Source organism: Macrobrachium rosenbergii, chromosome 56 (assembly GCF_040412425.1).
Source record: "Macrobrachium rosenbergii isolate ZJJX-2024 chromosome 56, ASM4041242v1, whole genome shotgun sequence".
In the NCBI taxonomy this organism is placed as follows: Eukaryota; Metazoa; Arthropoda; class Malacostraca; order Decapoda; family Palaemonidae; genus Macrobrachium; species Macrobrachium rosenbergii.
In genome coordinates, this window is record NC_089796.1 from 21,548,693 (window position 1) to 21,569,158 (window position 20,466).

The window sequence follows — 20,466 nt, forward strand, 5'->3', positions numbered from 1 at the left end:
TGTGTGTGTGAGTAAGTTTCATTACCTGACATACGCCTTAGATTTAAATTTGGCCTATGCTTACCAAGACGCAAGGATGACAGTGCTTGCTGGATTATGGTTTCTGGGTTATTTCGCACGTTTTAAACAATTTCGTTGTTGATGTGATTTTGTTTGAAATGCTCTTTTTTATATAGTTTAGATAAAGCCGTATGCAAGAGCTACGAATTTCTAACAAAATGTAAACATCAAACTTTCGTGGAGACTTATAAACCTAATTTTCCTGACTCTAATGTCACCCAGAGCGCCATGTCCCCGTTGGACACCCCATTATTATCAAAATCAATCAAAATATGCGAAAATGAATTAAAGTATCATTCTCATAGAACGTTCAAGTCATATTTTTTTTTCCTCGCTTACTAATACAGGTCATACGTTTTGAGTACAGTAGTGACGTCACAGCTCGAAGCTGATTGGTCGAATGACTTCGGTGACCATGATTACAAGGTCGAAAAATGCCATACTGAGAATAAATACGAGGTTTTTCTCTCTCTCTTTTCTTTTTGCAAGGTAATTCATTTGCGAGCAGATTCAACGAGTTAAATGATCTTTGAGCATGAGAAGAGTATATTTAACCGTGTTGTACTGTCGTACGTCACTCCGGTGTTGCAGTGAACAAAACCCCGAATGCTGATTATTGTTCTACTATTGTTAGGCAGCTATGGCTGATTTTGACTCGTGTCTGACCGTAATCATTTTTCCATCGTTTCAGTGCGAGTTCTGAAAGCCATGCAAAAATAGAGAAATAAGCAAACAAAACAAATAAAAGGATCTGTAATCTGTCCGGGTATAGTCTTGCTGTTATTGTTGTTATTAAAAGATGCGATGTGAAGTAAAATGAGGATAAAAATATAAATACCTGTAAACAAATGAAACAAGCTTTGAGCAAATCTAAATGTGTGAACAGACGAACAAAAGGTCAAGGAGAATATATCAATGAAGTTATTGCAATTCGTGACAAAACGTCTAGTGACGAAAGAGGTCGTCACTTCAAATGTGGCATACGCGAGAAAGGGTAACGAAATCTGAAAGCTACACTGAATAATTACAAAACCTAATATTCTTACACTCATAGATTCACATTTTACACGAAGGAGCTGTTACATAGCGGCACAGTGTCATATTCAAAGGAAGGTACGACATTATTGTTTTGCTTGTTACACTACAGCTTTGGTCACAGCGAGGCCCGCGGGCCAGTGGCCTGATTACTTGTTGCTTTAGCAACGCGTTCGCCTTCGGTTCAAGGGTGTTGCTCGATCCATACGAGGATTAGCTGATGAACTCTAGAAGGTTTGTGCGTGAGTGTGTGTGTGTGTGTGTGTGTGTGTAAGTGTATGTTTTGCATCTTGGGTCTGCATATTTTGCTGGCAACTTCAAACAGTCATATTAAGTGGAGGAAGTTATTAAACAATCCACAGGTAGTAGAAAGTGTACTCTTATTTAAAGACTTATAAAGATGCCGTGGATGTGACTTACGAACTGCACAGTTATTTCATGATTTAGAGAGAGTGTGGAAGGGTTTTACTTACGAACTGCACATTTAATTATAAGTTCAGAAAGAATCCATGGCTTGTTTTTGGAACTCTTTCATATTGCAACTGTGAGGTTTTCCGCCTGTTACACCTTTAACCCCCATTAACTCTCAATTTCCCTTTCAGCGTTGAATGACCTCACAGGTCCCAGCGCTTAGCCTTTGGCCTGAATTTTATAATCCAATTCCAATAAGTATACGTAAGAAATGTAAAGTCATTTGAGGATTTGGAAAGAGTCCGCGGACAGCACTTACGAAATATACCGTTATTTCAGGATTCATAAACTTACAGACCTGCCAAACTACCCAGGCCCATAATATCCCAAATGGCTTCCCCAATATATAGGGTGGGAAATCTAACCTCCTTGTGAATCTTAAGCCCCCACCCCCACTGTCCATTCTGGATTCCTCCCGCAAAGCAATTGACATCCTTAAAATCATTGAATCTGGCGGAGGCATAGCATCACTAGGTGCGGACAGCCTAATTACCGATGTACAGTTCGTAATTAAAGTTCGTTGATTTTTCCTGAATCCTTGAATAAATAACAGTATAGTCCTTTAGGGAAATCCTTGGATTCTATTTTAATCCTGATTAACTATACAACATATTTTCGACGTGAACTCACCACAGTCCTGAGGACTTTGTATCCTCAAGTTATGTTATTTGCATTTAAAAGCTCTTCACCTCCAGGCAGACACAACCTTCCCGAACTGATGCGGTCTTTCGCTCTTTGTAGAATGTGCAGGTCCAAATTCTGGTTTCCGAAATTGTGCTGCCTCTACTCCCCATCAGTTCCCATAGATGTGTCAGTCATTGCATTTTAAAACCAAACGAATTTTCAGCCATAAAAAATTCTAATTCATTGTAAAATCAATATCCTGTACAATAATTTCAAAGTAATTTCTCAAACCACCGGTTCTCTCTCTCTCTCTCTCTCTCTCTCTCTCTCTCTCTCTCTCTCTCAGCTACGACCCACACAATCAGCTGAGAGTCAGAGTACTACATAACCCCAGCTTAGTTCAACAAACATGCCCGACTTTTAATGGACATGACCACTCTGTGACGTATCTTATTCCTTCTGAATGTTTTTAATATCAGTATCGCGAATGGGCTTGCAAGGCCTATGCTCCAGCCATCTGGTGACTTGAACACCATACACAGCAGTGAGGATACTAATAATTTCCTCTGGTATCTCTCAGCAGTGAAAAGCAGGACTGCCATTGGCCTCAGGACTGAAGGCGTACGTAGTATGAATTACCCCCATCAGGAGATCCAGAACCCTCCACGAGGACTTCCTCGGCCTTTAGCACATGATATATATCCCCTAATCCTGATATCCTTAGTTGTCTCCTATTGAACTGCTATATAATAATACATACTGTGCATGTACAATATGTGTGTACTAAAACACAACTTCAGCTAATTTCTTTGTCTTATTTAATAATAGCTCATGCATTGCCTTCCAGAAATTTACTTATTTTAAAAATGAAGATTTCGTGTTTTCCTTTTCAGTAATTCGTCTGCTTTCTTTGTGCTGCCAAAGTAAAATTAGCAAAAAGCCCCAGAGATTGCCTGTTTATTAACAAAGAACGGTATTGTTGGCAATAAAATTAGTATGTAAAAAATTATATTAATACAGCAAGTTGTTAAAAATAAAAATATAAATATAAGGCTTTTTTGGAAAAAATATTGACAATACAGTAGTCCTTTTCTGAAAATGATCAGCTGACGACTCAGAGCAGTCGAAGCTTTCGTTAGGAAGCGGGGCCAAAAGAAAAATACGGCAATTACACGAACTTTTGAAAGTTATGAATATGTATACTTCTTTAGTGTAATGTTGACTCTTAAGTATTAATGTATCTGTAAATTATCTTAAACCAAAAGTGTTTTATGAAGTTGCCAGTCATCATTTTGATAATAGTTGTTAATGTAATTTCGATAGCTTCCACTGACTAGCGTTAATCGTTAATTAATCAATATTAATCAATATTTATTCAGGAATTGGAAAATCTATCTATCTATCTCTATCTATCTATCTATCTATATATATATATATATATATATACATATATATATATATATATATATATATATATATATATAATTTTTATCATATATTATATATATATGAAATTTTTTATTTGGTATGTACAATACTAAAACTGAACAGGTTGTTTGCACACTGGAAGTTAAACAAGCTGGTGCCTGTATGGAGCTTTCCTTTCCCCCTCTTCATCCTTCCTTCACCATCCCCCTACCTTCCCCCTCCCCTTCCACCTCCATACCGCTCCTCTCACCATCCCCCTGCCCTTCCACCCTCTCCCTCCCCCTTCCTTTACCCCTACCCTTCCACCCTCCTCCCACCTCTCCCTACCCCCCCTCCCCTTCACCAACACCCTACCCTTCACCCTCCCCTCCCACTCTCCCTCCCCTACCCCTCCCCTTCACCAACCCCACCCTTCTACCTTCCTCCCACTCTCCACTCCCCTACCCCTCCCTTCACCATCCCCTACCCTTCCACCCTCCCATTCCACCTCCCCTGCCGCTCCCCTTCACCATCTCCCCCCTTCCACCCTCCCCCCACTCTCCCCTCCCCTTCCACCTCTATCGCTCCTTCACCATCCCCACCCTCCACCCTCCTCCCACTCTCCCTCCCTTCCACCTCCTCTACCTCTCCCTTTACCATCCCCACCCTTCCACCCTCCCCTCCTACTCTCCCTCCCCTTCCACTTTTCCCCTCCTTCCCCCTCCCCTTCACCATCCCCTCACCTTCCACCTCCCCTCCCACTCCTCCTCCCCACCCCTCTCCTCACCATCCCCCCTGCCCTTCTACCCTCCCTCCCACTCTCCCTCCCCTACCCTCCCTTCACCATTCCCCTGCCCTTCCACCCTCCCATTCCACCTCCCTGCTGCCCCTTCACCATCCCCCAACCCTTCCACCCTCCCTCCCACTCCTCCCCTTCCACCTCCCCTGCCTCCCCTTCACCATCCCCCTACCCTTCCACCCTCCCCTCCCACTCTCCCTCCCCTTCCCCCTCCCCTACCTCTCCCCTTTACCATCCCCTACCCTTCCACCTCCCACTCTCCCTCCCCTTCCACCTCGTGATTGCTCCCTTTCACCATCCTCTACCTTCCACCTCCTCCCACTCTCTCTCCTTCCACCTCGTACGCTCCTTCACCATCCCCCACCCTCCACCTCCTCCCACTCCCCTCCCCTTCCACCTCCCCTCTCCCTTTACCATCCCCTACCCTTCCACCCCTCCCCCCACCCTCCCTTCCACCTCCGTACCGCTCCCCTTCACCATCCCCTCACCTTCCACCCTCCTCCCACTCTCCCTCCCCCCACCTCCCTGCCTCCCCTTTACCATCCCCTACCCTTCCCACCCTCCCCTCCCACTCCCCTCCCCTCCCCTTCCCTCCCCTACCTCCCCTTTACCATCCCCCCTACCCTTCCACCCTCCCCATTCTCCCCCCTCCCCTTCCACCTCCGTACCGCTCCTTCACCATCCCCTACCCTTCCACCCTCCCTCCACTCTCTCCCCTTCCACCTCCTACCTCCCTCCCTTTACTCATCCCCTCACCCTTCCACCCCTCTCTCCCACTCTCCTCCCCCTTCCCCCTCCCTTCACCATCCCCTACCCTTCCACCCCTCCCCTCCCTCCCCTCCTTCCACCTCCCCTACCCCTCCTTCACCATCACCCTACCCTTCCACCCTCCTCCCACTCTCCCTCCCCCTTCCACCTCCCCTGCCCCTCCTCTTTACCATCCCCTGCCCTTCACCTCCTCCCCACTCTCCTCCCCTTCCCACCTTCCCCTCTCCTGCCCTCCCCTTCCCCCCCTCCCCAAATTTTCAACATTAAGTGACCCAGCGGGTCACGGGTGGTCTAGTTATTATAAAACGGAGAAAAGTGACTCACACCACTCTCAAAATCATAGACTTTACTGTACAGTAAATTTTTACTACCAGATATACTTGTAAATTTAACGAAACACTTTAAAAAAAATATTTCTTTCCATTCAGTTCCAAATTACTTTATTTTCCGTTTGGCGTTATGAACGTTATTGTTTTATCTTTCCGTTTTTTCCATTTTGAATGAGGTCTGCATCTTGTTCTACAGGACGACTTAGGAAAGTGTATTTAGTTTCCCGTAAAATATAAAAGTTTTAGCGCTTAATATTCACGAATACTTCTTTATTTAATATACTCCCCCTCCATAACCTGTTCAACTTTTTGTGAAAATATTAAAATTCCTTCTCTTCTTCGTACTTCACTACATGCCGTTATTATTATGATAATCAATCAGTTAGTTATTATAATAGTTTTTTCCCTATCTTCGCAGCTTTAAACGTCTGAAATCGTCACGAGAAATGTGTCGCCACTTGACGCTCAGTTCAGAGTAAACAAGAGTCGATCTTAAAACGCCTAATGCCCAATGACAGAGGCTTGTCAAGACCTGAAAATACGTCTTAATAATAATAATAATAATAATTATTATTATTATTATTATTATTATTATTATTATTATTATTATTATTATTATTGTGTTTAAAATGCAGATTCATAAAAATGATTCTGTAGAGCCGAAATGACCGTAGGGGAAGAGGATGTTATAACGAGAGGGAGGAGAATGATAAATGAGGACAAACAAGGATACACCGATACACTAACGAACAAACATTAAATGGCAGGATAAATCCACTGCAACTTACAGCAAGCCATTCCTCTTTGGTGCAAGCGCTAGTTGACAAAATAAAAGTAAGATAAGAGAGGTAGAATGACCTTCACTTACTTTCTCACAATTTAACCAATCAAGAGAGAGAGAGAGAAAAAAAAGATAAGCGTGCATTCAAATGACGTCACAACCCAAAAGGTCATCGACGAAACATGACATAAAATGCCACACGTTGAATTAGTCAAATATCTCTTTATGCGTTAAATGAAAATTTCTATAGTCTAGCTTTAAAATCTAAAACTAACAATTCATACAAGTGCTATGAATTAGTATACATATGCAGACATATCGTTAAACTTAGGAAAAAAATTATTAAGAATAGAAGCAAATATATGTGTATACGTGTGTTTTTGTGTGTATTATAAGAATTGATGAGATGAAAGAGTGACAAGGCCAGCGTAAATGAAAGGCTGGATCAGAGTATTTTGAATTGATTCGTTGATGTTGAAATAATGTATGATGATAGACTAGTGACAAGAGAGTATAATTCATTTGTGTTATGGGGAAGCGGTAAGGGGAGACTTAAAAAGAGTCAGATTGATGAGGTGACAGAGGTTTTGAAAATGGTCTTAATATTCAGGAAGCAAGGGAACGTGTACAAGTAGGGTGAATGGCAGTGTGAGGAAAGGGGTTTGATGTGCTGCTTATGAGAATTCTGCTGTTTTTATGAAGCAGCTGATGTTATGGCAATGATCGTTGTGGTTTTTTTTCTTTGACCACCTCCTACTGAGGGGGATATATATATATACAAACACCCATATATATATATATAATATATATATATATATATATAATATATATATATATATATGTGTGTATATATATATATATATATATATATATATATGTATATATATATATATATATATATATATATATATATATATATATATATATATATATATATATATATATATATATAGAGAGAGAGAGAGAGAGAGAGAGAGAGAGAAAGCTACTGCAGATGTCCGACATTTTTTATCCTTTTTATTCATCCATTTTAGGTAAACTAAGTATTCGGATGTTAAAATGTCCCTTTGCCCGATTTTAAGAAAACACCACTTTGCTGCATCTTTTCTGGTTTGTTCTCAGACCTTCTGTCGTCCACTCCCTTCGACTAAAACCTTGCCATCCATCGAACATTTTTGACAATCCTGTGGAATGCCTCACCCTTCATTCTTTAGGTCATTGATTAAATTCCAAATGTGGAGAATATGCATTTAGCTATGGCTTCCTGATTTTACGGCTTAAAGCCAATCAATGTGTACAAATCCTTTCCGAGTCTGTCTGTATTTATTGGCATCACGCAGCCGAAGTTACCCCGACAGATTTGTGTTTGAAAGATCCAATTTGCATATTTTTTTCCACCAAGCTTTCATTTCAATCGTTTCTTATGACCAAATCATCTCCGAACCCTCTGATCCTTCCTTTAATGTATGCAAACACTTTTACCACCCTTACATAGCTCCACATTTCTCAGCTATACTAAGCAAACAACTCACCCCAACAGCTTCAACTTTATTTTCATAATGTATTCAATGTTCACACTTCACTTCATTTAATTTAGAATCATTTAGTCACTTGTACACCAGATATGTCTGTACCTGTAATAGCCACAGCTTTGATTACTAGATTTCTTCACACTTTTTGTACACTATAATCCAAAGTGTAATCAAGAGTTCAGAGGTCATTGTAGTTATTAGAATAATATATATATATATATATATATATATATATATATATATATATATATATATATATATATATATTATAATTTATTTGTGAAATTGACGTGCGATTTTTTGTCAACTGACAGATAATAACGTGATTGCTTAAAGTAAGCTCACACCAACTAAACGCTCCCTCTTCCTTCGTAAACAGAATGCTCGAATACTATTGGTTATGGATAAATCTATTCTTCTTCTTTGATTGGTCGAAGTTCTGCTTTTCTGTGATTGGCCAGCAAAAGCTCCCCTTCGGAAGGTAGAGCGTGTAACCAAAACATTCCAAAATGATAATTGGACTGTGTTACGTTCCATAGACCCCGTATAATTTAGTGTTAAGGTATTGCCTGTCCGTCCATAAGGTAAGCATAATGTTAACTGCATGTATATTCAAGCTAAACGTAAATCATTATTATATTTACATTTTTAGAAAGGTATATCTGACCTCTTCTGTTTTTGCTAGGTTAATAACTGTGAGCTAATTAGCCTTTATGAGGAGGAATTCCTGATACCAATCTGCAAGTAAAATTCCTAAGGCTAGGCTCTATCAATCTCTGAGGGAAATAATTCCCAATACCAATCTGTATGGGATGGTTTGCCACAGGGTAGCCTAGCCTAGTCTACCCAACAGCAGGTTTTCTCTCCTGTAGAAGGTTAACCTGGTGCAGCCAGTGCACCTCTTGCGGTGCATTGTAGGCTTTATGAAAGGCTGTTTGTAGCTCTCTTTTGCACCCTAGCTGCTCCCCATTCCTGCCTCCATTATTCCATGTGCTGTCTGACCACCCCAACTCCTTGTCACTGTCATAAACAGTGATTGCTGAAAGTGCTCAGATGCTTAGCTTTATAGCCAAAGCATCATCATGTTTTCTCCAACAATGAACCTGTTTAATGATTATCTGTATTTCAGTTAGATTTAATGCAGATTTGGTAGATCTAAGTCGGCTGTCCGCGGTGAGCTAGGCTATGGCAGTTGACGTTTTTCTGTAGAACTTTACCTGCTGAACAAGAATTTAAAGTAATATTTTGTTGCTCAGCTGTAATTAAGCTGCTGTAAATTGTCTTAGAACTGGTGTGGTAAACCCTTTCGAGAAAAGCTAACAGTAAAGGCGACCTGTTACAAATTTGGTTTTTTTGGTGGGAGTAAATAACTTGGGAAAGGTTTCAGTACCTTACTGTTGTATTTCCTGTTATATGTGTCATTTGGAATTAAAAACAAGCATGAAAAAGAAGGGCTTAATAAAATGGGTAGCGGAGCCATTCCAGCAAGCACTTTTCATTCATTATTAGTACTACTGATTCTAAGTTTTAACACGCATGCGCTAGCTTTGGTTTTACCAATCATTATTGCCGGTTTTCTGCGCTTAGCAAGAACTGCAAGAGACTGGCAATTGACGTTTTCCTATGTTATTCTACTTGCTGAACAAATTTAGTAATTACACTCTTGCCAGAACATACAAGTTTGCAGTAATCTTTAAAAAATGCAGATAAAGCGCACAGCGCGTTTCTCTGCTATGGGTGACCTATAGAGGCCAGCCAAGTTGAAAGCGGAAATGGTAATGTTTTGTTTCCGTTTACTTGTAAAAGAATAATAGTGTGCAGTGGGAGCTAGACTATGGCATTTGACGTTTCTCTGTGTTATTTTACTTTGCTTTACAAGAGTTTAGGTAATATTTGTGCGGTGGCTGTTGCTAAACTGTAATTTAACTTTGAGCTGTGTGTGACCCATTGGCAGTTCTCTGCCCACTGGTACAAACATGCAGTTTTCAAGGGTCAATTACATTTTAGTTACAGCCGACTGACAAGATATTATTTTAAATTCTTGTTCAGCAAGTAAAATAACATAGGAAAACGTCAATTGCCATAGGCTAGCTCACCGCGGACAGCCGGCTTAGAATCACTGCAGATTTTTTTAGGTAATGTTAATACAAACCATATTTCCTTAGTTGTATAGCCATTATAATAATTATGGGGGACCTCAATGGGGACAGAGGAATTGTGTGTGAGGGAAAACCAAAACTTTGTGTAATGCACAAACGAGAATGGTCATAAACTTAGATCACAAGAGAAGCAGGCTAGTTGTGAAAATATATGGTTCATGTGTATAACAGTTAAGTATCCAAATAGATATAACCTACAGAAAGTATGGTATGGGGAGGGCAGTTACAGGGATATGTCCTAATCTGTCATAACCTAACCTAGTGTGCCATGTTTTACCTGGCCAGGTGGCTGTAGGGAATTCTAGCTCAAATATGGGTGTACCTTTCTTGAAGTATTTTCTTGCAGAGGCATTGGTGGTTGTGTGCTCATGTTAAGTGTTAAGTCTTATATCAGTATTGATGAATGAGTAATAATAACAGTTTATTAATTTTAAAGTTATAAAAGTTGATCATAAATTTTTAACATATATTTCCATTTAATTATTTAGCAGAATTGACAGCCACTGTCATATTGAACATCAAAAGATTAATAATCTTGCAAAGATGTAATCAAGTAGCATTAGTAGACTAATATAAACAATAGTGGCTTTAATTTTTTTTTTTTATGAAGTACCTGTACATGTGCAGGCTGACTGCAGATGAGGCTTTCTTTGGTTAATGAATAAGGTTCTATGATTTTCAAGTCTCCAGTTGACTCACTGATGTCTTTTGACTCTCTTTCAGGAGTTTTTAACAGCCTCATACGCAAGAGTGTTTGTGCATTTTTTGCTCTGCCTATATTTTTGTTTTGCCATTCTTTTACTCAGTGAAGATGTTATATCTTAAATGCTGAGATAGCTTAAGTACATATTTGAAGACTTTTGCCACTTTTCATAGTAGAGCCTCTTCATGTATACCACCCATCCATTTCTTTTAGAATATCTTTGTAGTGGAGCATGCCCCACATTGAGAAAGATCAAATATCAAGACAGTGGCAGTTACAGTAAATGAATTTATTGTAGTTTGTATTTTCCTTGAAATTTATTTTATCCCTGACACAACATTTTGATGTGAAAACCCCTGGTCTTTTTATTCCAAAATAGCTTAGAAATACATTGAGAACTTGTGAGATACTGTAACACTTCAACTTGGCAGACTTCTGTACTATCAGCTACATTATTATGAGTATTTTTTGTTAAGCTGCCATTTTAGATATAATACATTTTTAGATAAATATCTTAAATTGAATTTTAAGTGTAAAGCACATGTTAGTTTAGTTTAGGAACTATGTAGAATTGCTGCACTTCAGTATTTTTCCTGATATCTTAGAGACATCTTGAAAAATATTCAGATTACTTAACAGACTTTCTTACTTATCAGAAATCCAGACCCCAAAAGTGTCTGTTAAGCTGAGATGCTACTAATGTTGTTAGCAGTTTATGGCAAGAGTGATGGTGGAGTAATTCTGCCTTATGCATTTGGTTAGTAAGTGATAATCTTCACACGTGAACCATTTGAACTTTACGTGGACAGACAGCTCTTATAATTGTAAACTGTGAGAATACTTAAACCATCCCCCAACATCCTAAAGTCATCCAAGTGCTACCTAATGTTGTAAGATATTTATGGTAACTATTTTATTATCTATATTATCTACTTACAATATTTGTTGTCCTTGGAATCAGGAAGGGCTAAAAAAGTCCTGCTCATTTGATTTTATATATTTGAATTACTAGATATATTTACCATCTTATATGTAAGTTTTTGTTTCTTTATTTGTTTACTTTATTTTCATTACTGTTTTTCTTCTCTTGTGTTTTCTTTCTCATTTTCTTGTAAAGGTATTGTATTCAATAAAAGATTATAACAGTTTAATGGCCATTTGGACTTTTTTCACATAAATATATGTAATTTAGGAATTATACAAGAATGAAAAATATTGCAAGGAAAATAAACCTATTTAACACGTTGACTGCGATTGGCAACTCTGCAAATTGTCCCAGTGAGTTGTGACTTTAAACCCTTATAAAATCAGTAACCAGCAACCTATTTAAGTGGGAAGTTCTATAGTATTTCTGTGAGGTAAGCTGAGTGCTGAGACAGTGTAAAACCCTTGACTTTATCTGGTACACTTCGCCTGACACAATGAAAATCTTTATTATAGGCATTATGTACCTAATAGGGACAAAGTAGATGTGGTCATATATGGTTCACGTCACCCAAAATTATTAAAAACATTTCTGTAGGTGTTGTGTGCCCAATATGGTCACACTTTGGATGGTCAGATGTGGTGCATATCGCTCAGAATGATTTCAGGAATTACCGTATGCAATGTACCAGATGTATATGGACAGATAGGCAGATACAGAGAATTTAAATGGATAGATATGAAGAACTGAAAACATAGATAAAACAGTTTGCAATATTTTAGAATTTATCTTTTGCACAAATAAGAATTTATATTACATGTAAATATAAATATATATATATATATATATATATATATATATATATATATATATATATATATATATATATATATATATATATATATTATATAAATACTGTATTTACATTTAATTTTATATGAATTCTTATTGTACAAAGATAAATGTATTTATGTGTGTGTAAATTGTTTATCTATCTGTTTCAGTTCTTGTTCATATTATCTATCCATCTATATATTTCTCTGTGTCTGTCTGCCATATACATATATGTATATATATATATATATTCACACTTTTATGTGAGGGAGGAACAGAATGGGGAAAAAATATTTCTTTTATCTGCATAAGATTACATATAACACATACACACACACACACACACACTATATGTACAGTATATATAAATTTATTTTTACATGCAGTATAAACTCTTATCATATATACAAAAGAAATGTGTGGATGTATAAATTGTTTATCTATCTATATCTCTACTTATCTTTATGTCTGTCTGTCTGTCTTTCTGTCTTTGTTTTCCTATCTATATCTCTGTCCCTCTATCTATGTATCTATATATGTACAGTAAACCCCCCATATTCGTGTTCTCATGGTTCATGACTCATGATTCGTGGTTTCTGTGGAACATATCTACCCATCATTCATGGAAAATCCCGCCCATTCAGTGTATTTTTCACTGAGAAATATTCACTAATTACTGTATTTCTCATGTTATATTTTTCATGAGTAAATGCACTTTTGTGATAAAAACTATTAAAATACTCAGGTATATGCTATTTTTACAGGGTTTTTTCTTGGTTTAAGCTTATCAAATGGGCAGTTCTAAGTGTTTTTAGATGGGTTTTAAGCATTCATGATTTGACCTATTCGCTGGGGCTGTGGGACGATCCCCCAATACATTGGGGTTCACTGTATTTACATATATACTGTACACAAATACATATATGTATATAGATACACACACACACATATATATATATATACAGTATGTACTGTAAAGCCAGGTGGAAGGCATTCAGAAACAGTATGTACTGTAAAGCCAGGTGGAAGGCATTCAGAAATTGATCAAACCTACTGGCCCCAAAGCCAAAACAAGAAAGTTCTGTGGTTCCTGTTATGAGATGCTTTCACAGAATGAGGGGAGTGCTGTTGGTCGAATAAAAGCAAGAAGAGTGAATACATTGTGAGAATTGTATTGATAAACCTTTCCTTTGACTCATTTGTTTCAACTTGAAACAGTTTGTTCGAAGAATATAAGAAAATTTCGGGATTGTTATTTTTATTTTTCCCAGTATAGAAGTAAAACAGAAAAAGTATTGTTTTTATTTGTTTACTGTAAGTGCTCCATGATTTTCTTAGTCATACAACAAACCTTGACAATTTTTTGACAAAGTTAAGGAAATATTTTATTTTTTTGAAATTTCAGAAGTAAAAAATGTACAGAAATACAAGTATAGTTTTTTTCTTTTGATTCCTTGTTAATATAATAAAATGAAAATAAAAAAAATTTTTCTTGATCTTATATGAAATTTTTTTCAATTTTTCTGCTGTTGGAAAATAAAAGGAGTAAAAACAATATTCGTCCTTTTGCCATCATATAGGTATTATTTACAGTAATAAATAAAGTATGTAGTTAATGCTCTAGGTTAATTTAATTGTTTTCCCATATACTACAATATAGTTTTAATGAAAATAAAGCCTTTTTGATTAAATTTAAGGCACTTAAAAAATATGTATAGTTCTAAGTAAATGCACCACATACAGTACATGTCGCTTATTAAGAGAGTCCACTGTGAACCATGTAAGGAGCACATCACAGTCAGTGTGTTAAAGCATAGTAGTTATGTTACATTGATCTCCATAATCTCTGCTCTAATTAAGAATGATAAATTATTTGAATGGTGTAGTTCATGCATTGTGTGCTTAGGTTCTTTTAGAAGTTTTCTTTTAAATGTATTCAGTATTTATTTTTCAGTAAAAATGGCTGATGATTTGGATGACCTCCTTGATGAAGTTGAGGAGACATTGTCTACTGGCGAGCGAACGTGTTAATCATGAAGATAAAAGGAGGTGAGAATCATCTTTTCTTGATGGATAAATTAGACTTCCTCTAACCTGAGTGGAATGTTTGTCATCTTATATGTAACAGCCCCAGTAATAGTTCATATGTTGATTGCAGAAGCCTGGCCTGTTGCTTCAAGAGTAGATTTAGGAGACCATCAAGTAGGTGATATTCATGTGTGGTACATTGTCATACCAGTCTGCTGGGCTTAATAATGTATGCTTCAGAGGGAACTCCAAGTTTTTGTGTACTGAAGCATTCATTACCATCAGTGGTGTGATGAAAATTGTTTTTATACATGTAACTTAACAAGTAATTACATAGCTTTTAGTTTCTGCTTCAATGGCAGCTTTAGATTTGAAAATTTACGGTAGCACTCTTTTGTTTTGGTGCAGGCAAGTGCCCTGCCCACTAGGCTCAGTTCGTTTCTGCCGCTCAGTGACCATACATCGGTTCTTAAGCAGCTTTGTTTTGATGATCAGGATTGTTCACCAGATGGTTGTGCTAGTTATCAAAGGCTTTGGTGAAGTATTCAGTACTTTGGTAGCCTCTGTGCTATATTTCTTAGCTTAGTTAGGCTTAGTTTGGACTTTTGTGGACTTTGACTTATTATGTCAAACTCAAGTGTGTCTAGTAACCGGTATTGTAGCAAAGGCTGCAATACCAGGTTGACTTCCCCTAAATACAACTTTCATTCTATTTGTTTTCATTGACAAGGACAAATTTATTCTCCTGACTTGACGTCTGAGGAGTGTAGTAACTGAGATGACGTTAAATGGAGAATTTTGACTGCTCATTTAGACAAACTTGAAAAAGCTAGACAGAGAAAGGCAGCCACTAGATCAGAGGCTAGAGCTTCACTGTCTTCTACTCCTAAACCGGGCCTTTCGACTCGTGTGACTGCTTGTTTTCCTATTCCTAGTTCTCTTGCACTCCCTTCTACTCTGTTACCTGGCTCCCATTCTGCTGAACCTAGTGCCAGTGCCAGTCTCGAAGCCCGGATTGACAAGAAATTTGACACATTAGTTAATACAGTTGCTCAAATAGGAGCTTCAGTGAGATTGCTTTCGGATAAAGCAAGTGGTGAATGGTGCAAGTGCAAGTGTTGTGTCAGATGAGGGGGTGGCTACTCATCCCACCGATGCTCCTAGACGGAGGTCCCTGCCAAACTCCCCTGCACCTGGGAGGAGGCAAACCATAAGTCCAGGGGAGGTTGGTAGGGTTTGCCCACGGGTGGTTGCTCCCTTAACTGAACCTGTTGCTATTTCCCAGGTTTCAGTGCTTAAGCATGGGAAAGGTGTCAAAGTGGATCACACCTTGTCTTCCAGTGGTTCAGACTCTGAACCTAAAGGATGCAGCTGGCATGATTCCTCCAGGCCATTGAAAAGGCATTTGATGGAAAATCAGAATCCCTCGATCCGTCATAGGCACCGTAGGGACCAGGAGCCCTCTTGCAACTATTGGAACAACAGAGAGCTCCCAGTGGCTCACAAGCACCCATTAGCCTCAAAGCGCCAAGTGGCTCACAGACGTCCAAAGGGAGCAGATTGCCCCACTGGATCAGAGCACTCAGTAGCTCCTAAGCGTCCAGTGGGAGTAGAGCCCCCAGTAGCTCCCGATCTTTCAGTGACAACTAATCCTTGTACAGTGTCGGATTATGCTCAGGCTTCTGAAGGTTTGTTTGATTCAGATATTCTGATAGCAGTGGGTCAACCTGTATGAGCACCCTCTATTAAGACTCAAGAAGTGAAGATTGTACCTTGGGGTCCTGTTGTAGAGCACCCGAAGTCAACATCTCTACGTCTCCCTTTGACTCAAGATTCATTTCTTCTTCCAATTCATCTACGGTTAGATAATATTCTTGAACTGCTGAAGAAGCCTTCATCGTCCCCTCAGAAGCCAGAGGAAGCACAACAGGACTTGGCTCTTCTATTTCTTTGGCAGAAGAGGAACCAGAACAGGACCTTCTTTGTCGTATACATCCCTCTTGAATTATTTTTTTTTTCGTTTCCCGGCTTATTTCTCTAATGCGGCGCCTTCTTCACCTGGGTCTTCCTTCATGTTGCGTCAACCCAGTTGGAGCTACTAAGCTCCCTAAGATGGCTGTATCCATCTTGTCTAAGAAGGCTTTGGCAGGCATCAACTCTTGGTTGCCCGAAAAGAGGGAGTTAGGCAAGGCTGTCTTTTGTACCCCTCCTTCTCGCCTGTCTAAGAGAAGATATGTTTTGCGACTGGGAGGCACCTTCCTTGGGAGCCTCTGCCAGCTCTCAAGAGGACTTCTCTGGCCTGATTGACCCTACACGCAGATCGGCTTTTGATTCAGCCAAGATCATGTTTTCCTCAACAGAACTCGACCACTTAGTGAAGGAAGGAAAATTATAAAGTTTTTAAAATTTTCAGTTTCCTTGGCTGGACGTTAGGAGCCTGACAAAGAAAATCGAGGATTTCTCTTCACTACAAGACAGCTTTGCAGCAGATTGGCTTGGGGTGCTTTTCTGTGCCAATAAGGCTATAAGAGATGGGGTCCAGGAATTAGCTGCACTCTTTCAACACGAATGCTGAAGAAAAGGGAGTTGTGGTGCTCCTTCACCCCTAAGGGAGTGACTCCTTCACAAAGACCTTCTGTTCTTTTTGCCCCATTGGATAAGAACAATCTTTTCCCATGAGCTATGGTGGAGCGGGTAGCAATGGAGCGCCAAAAGAAAGCAACTCATGGCCTACTGGCACAATTGGCCAAGCTACCTAAGGACTCTAACCGTTCTTCGGCGGTTTGTTTCAACCCTAGACCTTTCTCTCCCCTTCAACTTCGGCCCTTTTGAGGCGGAAGAGGAAGAGCACAATCTCGTCCACGCTCGAACCCTAGATCTGTCCAACCAGTCAATAAGAAATCTACTTCAAGAACTGCCTCTGGATCTGGTTCTCCCCAGTGGACGCCAGATTCCTTCAGTTTTGGAAGAAGTGGGAAGCCAGATCCGTGGAACTGTGGGTACTACAAATACTCAAAGAAGGGTATTCGATTCCCTTCAAGGAGAGACCTCCTTTGACGTCTTCTCCCATCTTCTTGAAGGTGTACTCAGAAGGCTCGGAGAGCTTTTCGTCTCACTCAAAGGAGGTTTCAGCTCTTCTCCAGAAAAGAGTGATAGAGATGGTGGAAGATTTATCCTCGGAGTGGTTTTACAACCGTTTATTCATCGGGAGGTTGGAGACCTGGCCTGGACATTAGCGCCCTGAACTACTTCGTCCAAACAATGGAGTTCAAAATGCAGACAAACCACTCAGTTCTCGCTGCGATTCACCAAGGAAATTGGATGGTATCCATCAACATGAAGGACGCTTACTTTCAAATTCCAATACACCGGGATTCCAGGAAATATCTGAGGTTTGTGTTCCAGGACAGAGTCTTCCAATTTCGACCTCTGTGCTTCGGATTATCCACAGCCCCTCAAGTCTTCACCAGAGTTCTTGCCCATCTAACGCAGTGGCCTCACCTAATGGGCATCAAGGTATGCCTTTACCTGGACAACTGGCTCCTCGATCGTCATCCAAGAAATGTACGGAGGACCTTCTGAAAACTCTTCAGCTAGCCCAGCAGTTGGACATTCTAATCACCCAAGAGAAGTCCCAGGTAGTCCCTACTCAGTCGATAGTGTATTAGGGGATGAAGACAGACTCAGAATTTTCAGGCTTTTCCATCTGACAAGAGAATACCGTTGTGCACCCAAAAGTCCGTCACTTTCTAGATTCCCAGTCCTGCTCTGCCAACGATTGGATGAGCCTTTTAGAAACCCTCTCTTCCATCAAGATGTTTGTGCCATTAGGGAGACTGCATGCGAGACCCTTACAATTCTTCCTGAAGGCCAGTTGGAGCAGGAAGACACTTCCAGACTCATTCATCTTCCTCATCACAACGGAAATAAAGGAAGATCTTCAGTGGTGGCTTGAAGAAGGGAGATTTCCTGTAGGAAAATCTTTACTTCAGCCGAACCCGAACCTAACATTGTTCTCCGACGCATAGGATCTGAGTTGGGCAGCAATCTTAGGAGACTTGGAAGTGGCAGGGACGTGGTCTCTACAGGAGAGGAAGCTCCATATAAACCTGAAGGAACTGAAGACACTTCACTTTGCGCTTCTGCATTTTGCTTCAGTTCACTCAGACAACACATCTGCTCTAGCATACATTCGGAATCAGGGAGAAATGCACTCTTTTTCTCTGTGTAAAGCAGCCAGAGATCTCCTCCTCTGGGCTCACAACAACAACGCCCAGATCCTTGCTTCGTTCAGGCAAGTTGAACGTTCTAGCAGATGAATTGAGCCATTGCAAACAGGTTCTACCCATGGAATGGTCACTGAATCCACAGGTGTGCACTGACCTGTGGAAACGGTAGGGAAAACTGTTGGAAGTCCTGTTTGCAACGTCCAGAAGTCACCCTGTATTGCTCTTGGTGCCGGACCCTCAAGCACAGTCAACATATGCGATGCTCCAGGACTGGTCGGACATGGAGGTCTATGCATTTCCTCCTTTCAGTCTAGTGAAGAAAATTATAAACAAGTTCAGAACTTCCGACAACGCATCCATGATTCTGGTTGCTCCCTTTTGGCCTCAAAAGGAATGGTTCCCTGACCTCTTAGAACTTCTATTGGACTTTCCACGGCTCCATCCACAGGAACAAAATCTGCTCAGACAACCTCATTTCCACTGCTTTCATCAAGGTTTATTCACTCTCACTCTGACATGCTTCAGACTGTCAGGAAGCGTGTCATAGCGAAAGGTTTTTCAAGAGAGGTTGCAAATGCTATTGCTAGATGTAGGCGCAAATCTTCTTCCAACTCTACCAGGATAAGTGGGCAGTATTTCGCAGATGGTGCAAGAGACGTGACATCTCTTCTTCTGAAACAGTTATAGCCCAGCCAGCAGATTTTTTACTTTATCTGAAGACTTCCCAAGGCTTTTCAACCTATACAATCAAAGGCTGCAGGTCTGTGCTGAATTCAGTATTCAGACATACAGTAGCTGCCAAAAGGAATTGCCGCTTCAGAAAATTGAGAGAAAAAAACATTTTATGCAAAAGTTAATATTCATGAAAATCAAATAATAAAGTAATTATAATAAAATTCAGTGGTTAATACTTCAACCCCTGCCCCTAATACTGTACTTGGTGGCATGCCACTTAAGTTTGTGCACCTCAAGTAGTCGCTGGGGACAGAATCTGCCAACATCTGTAGGAGCGTGTCGTGAGGGTCATCCCAGGCTCGCTGTAACTCGGCAGACAACTTTCAGTGGAAGACGTATCCACGTTCTGGAACTTCCTTTGATAATTGCCCATAAATTTTCTATGGCAAATGTCAAGAGAAATTCTTCTTGGATCAGGAATACAGTCAATACCGCAATCTTTCAGCCAATTAATGTTTGCTTCAGCTGTATGTGCTGTAGCTCCCGTCTTGCTGGAAAATGGGAGGTCTGAAGGTGTTCAAACAAATCCTCTAGTGATCGTTCAGTAATGAAATACGAATCTTTGTTAACAGTTTTATTCATGGTAAAACACTAGAGAACCCTTGCCCCCATACCCAAACAACCCCATGCCATAACATACGAAGGGAACTTTCATTGGGCTAAGTACTTAGGATTACGTGGGTCTGATGTCGCTTCTGTCAGACACGTTTCCCCTTCATTATCAGCAACAAGAACAAAGCCTCATCACTCCATAGCACTTTCCTCCATTTGCTGATGTCACAGTCTTTTGTACGTAATGTGCAAAACAGCTCTGTCCTTTTTTGGCCTTGATCTGTGGCTTCCAGCCTTCACTTTCGAGCACTTCAAGTCTTTTTCAACTCGCCTTGAACAGTTCGACAGAGACTCCAGCAACTGCCTCCAGATTATCAGCCCTTAAGTTGTCGAGGGGCTGTAAGGGTCGGATTAGTCTCTATGTCCATTGCCACCACACCTCAAACCCGACCTCATTGATGATGAGGCGCCTCCGAGGATGGTGTCTGCCTTGAA

General features: G+C 40.0%; 1 protein-coding gene across 11 annotated transcripts in view; it reads left to right on the forward strand.

Moving 5' to 3' along the window:
• LOC136836441 (cilia- and flagella-associated protein 418-like) overlaps positions 1-20,466 on the forward strand; it is a 192,980-nt gene that overhangs the window by 101,639 nt on the left and 70,875 nt on the right. For 4 of the 11 annotated variants that reach the window (XM_067100698.1, XM_067100702.1, XM_067100697.1 and 1 more), the window contains one exon: positions 14,382-14,476. In XM_067100698.1, coding sequence (XP_066956799.1) covers positions 14,394-14,476 — 83 coding nt within the window. In that variant the 5' untranslated portion in view covers positions 14,382-14,393. Of the gene's footprint in view, positions 1-8,239; positions 8,391-14,381; positions 14,477-20,466 lie in introns of those variants that run through there. The other 7 variants (XM_067100699.1, XM_067100696.1, XM_067100695.1 and 4 more) reach the window with 5 other exon arrangements.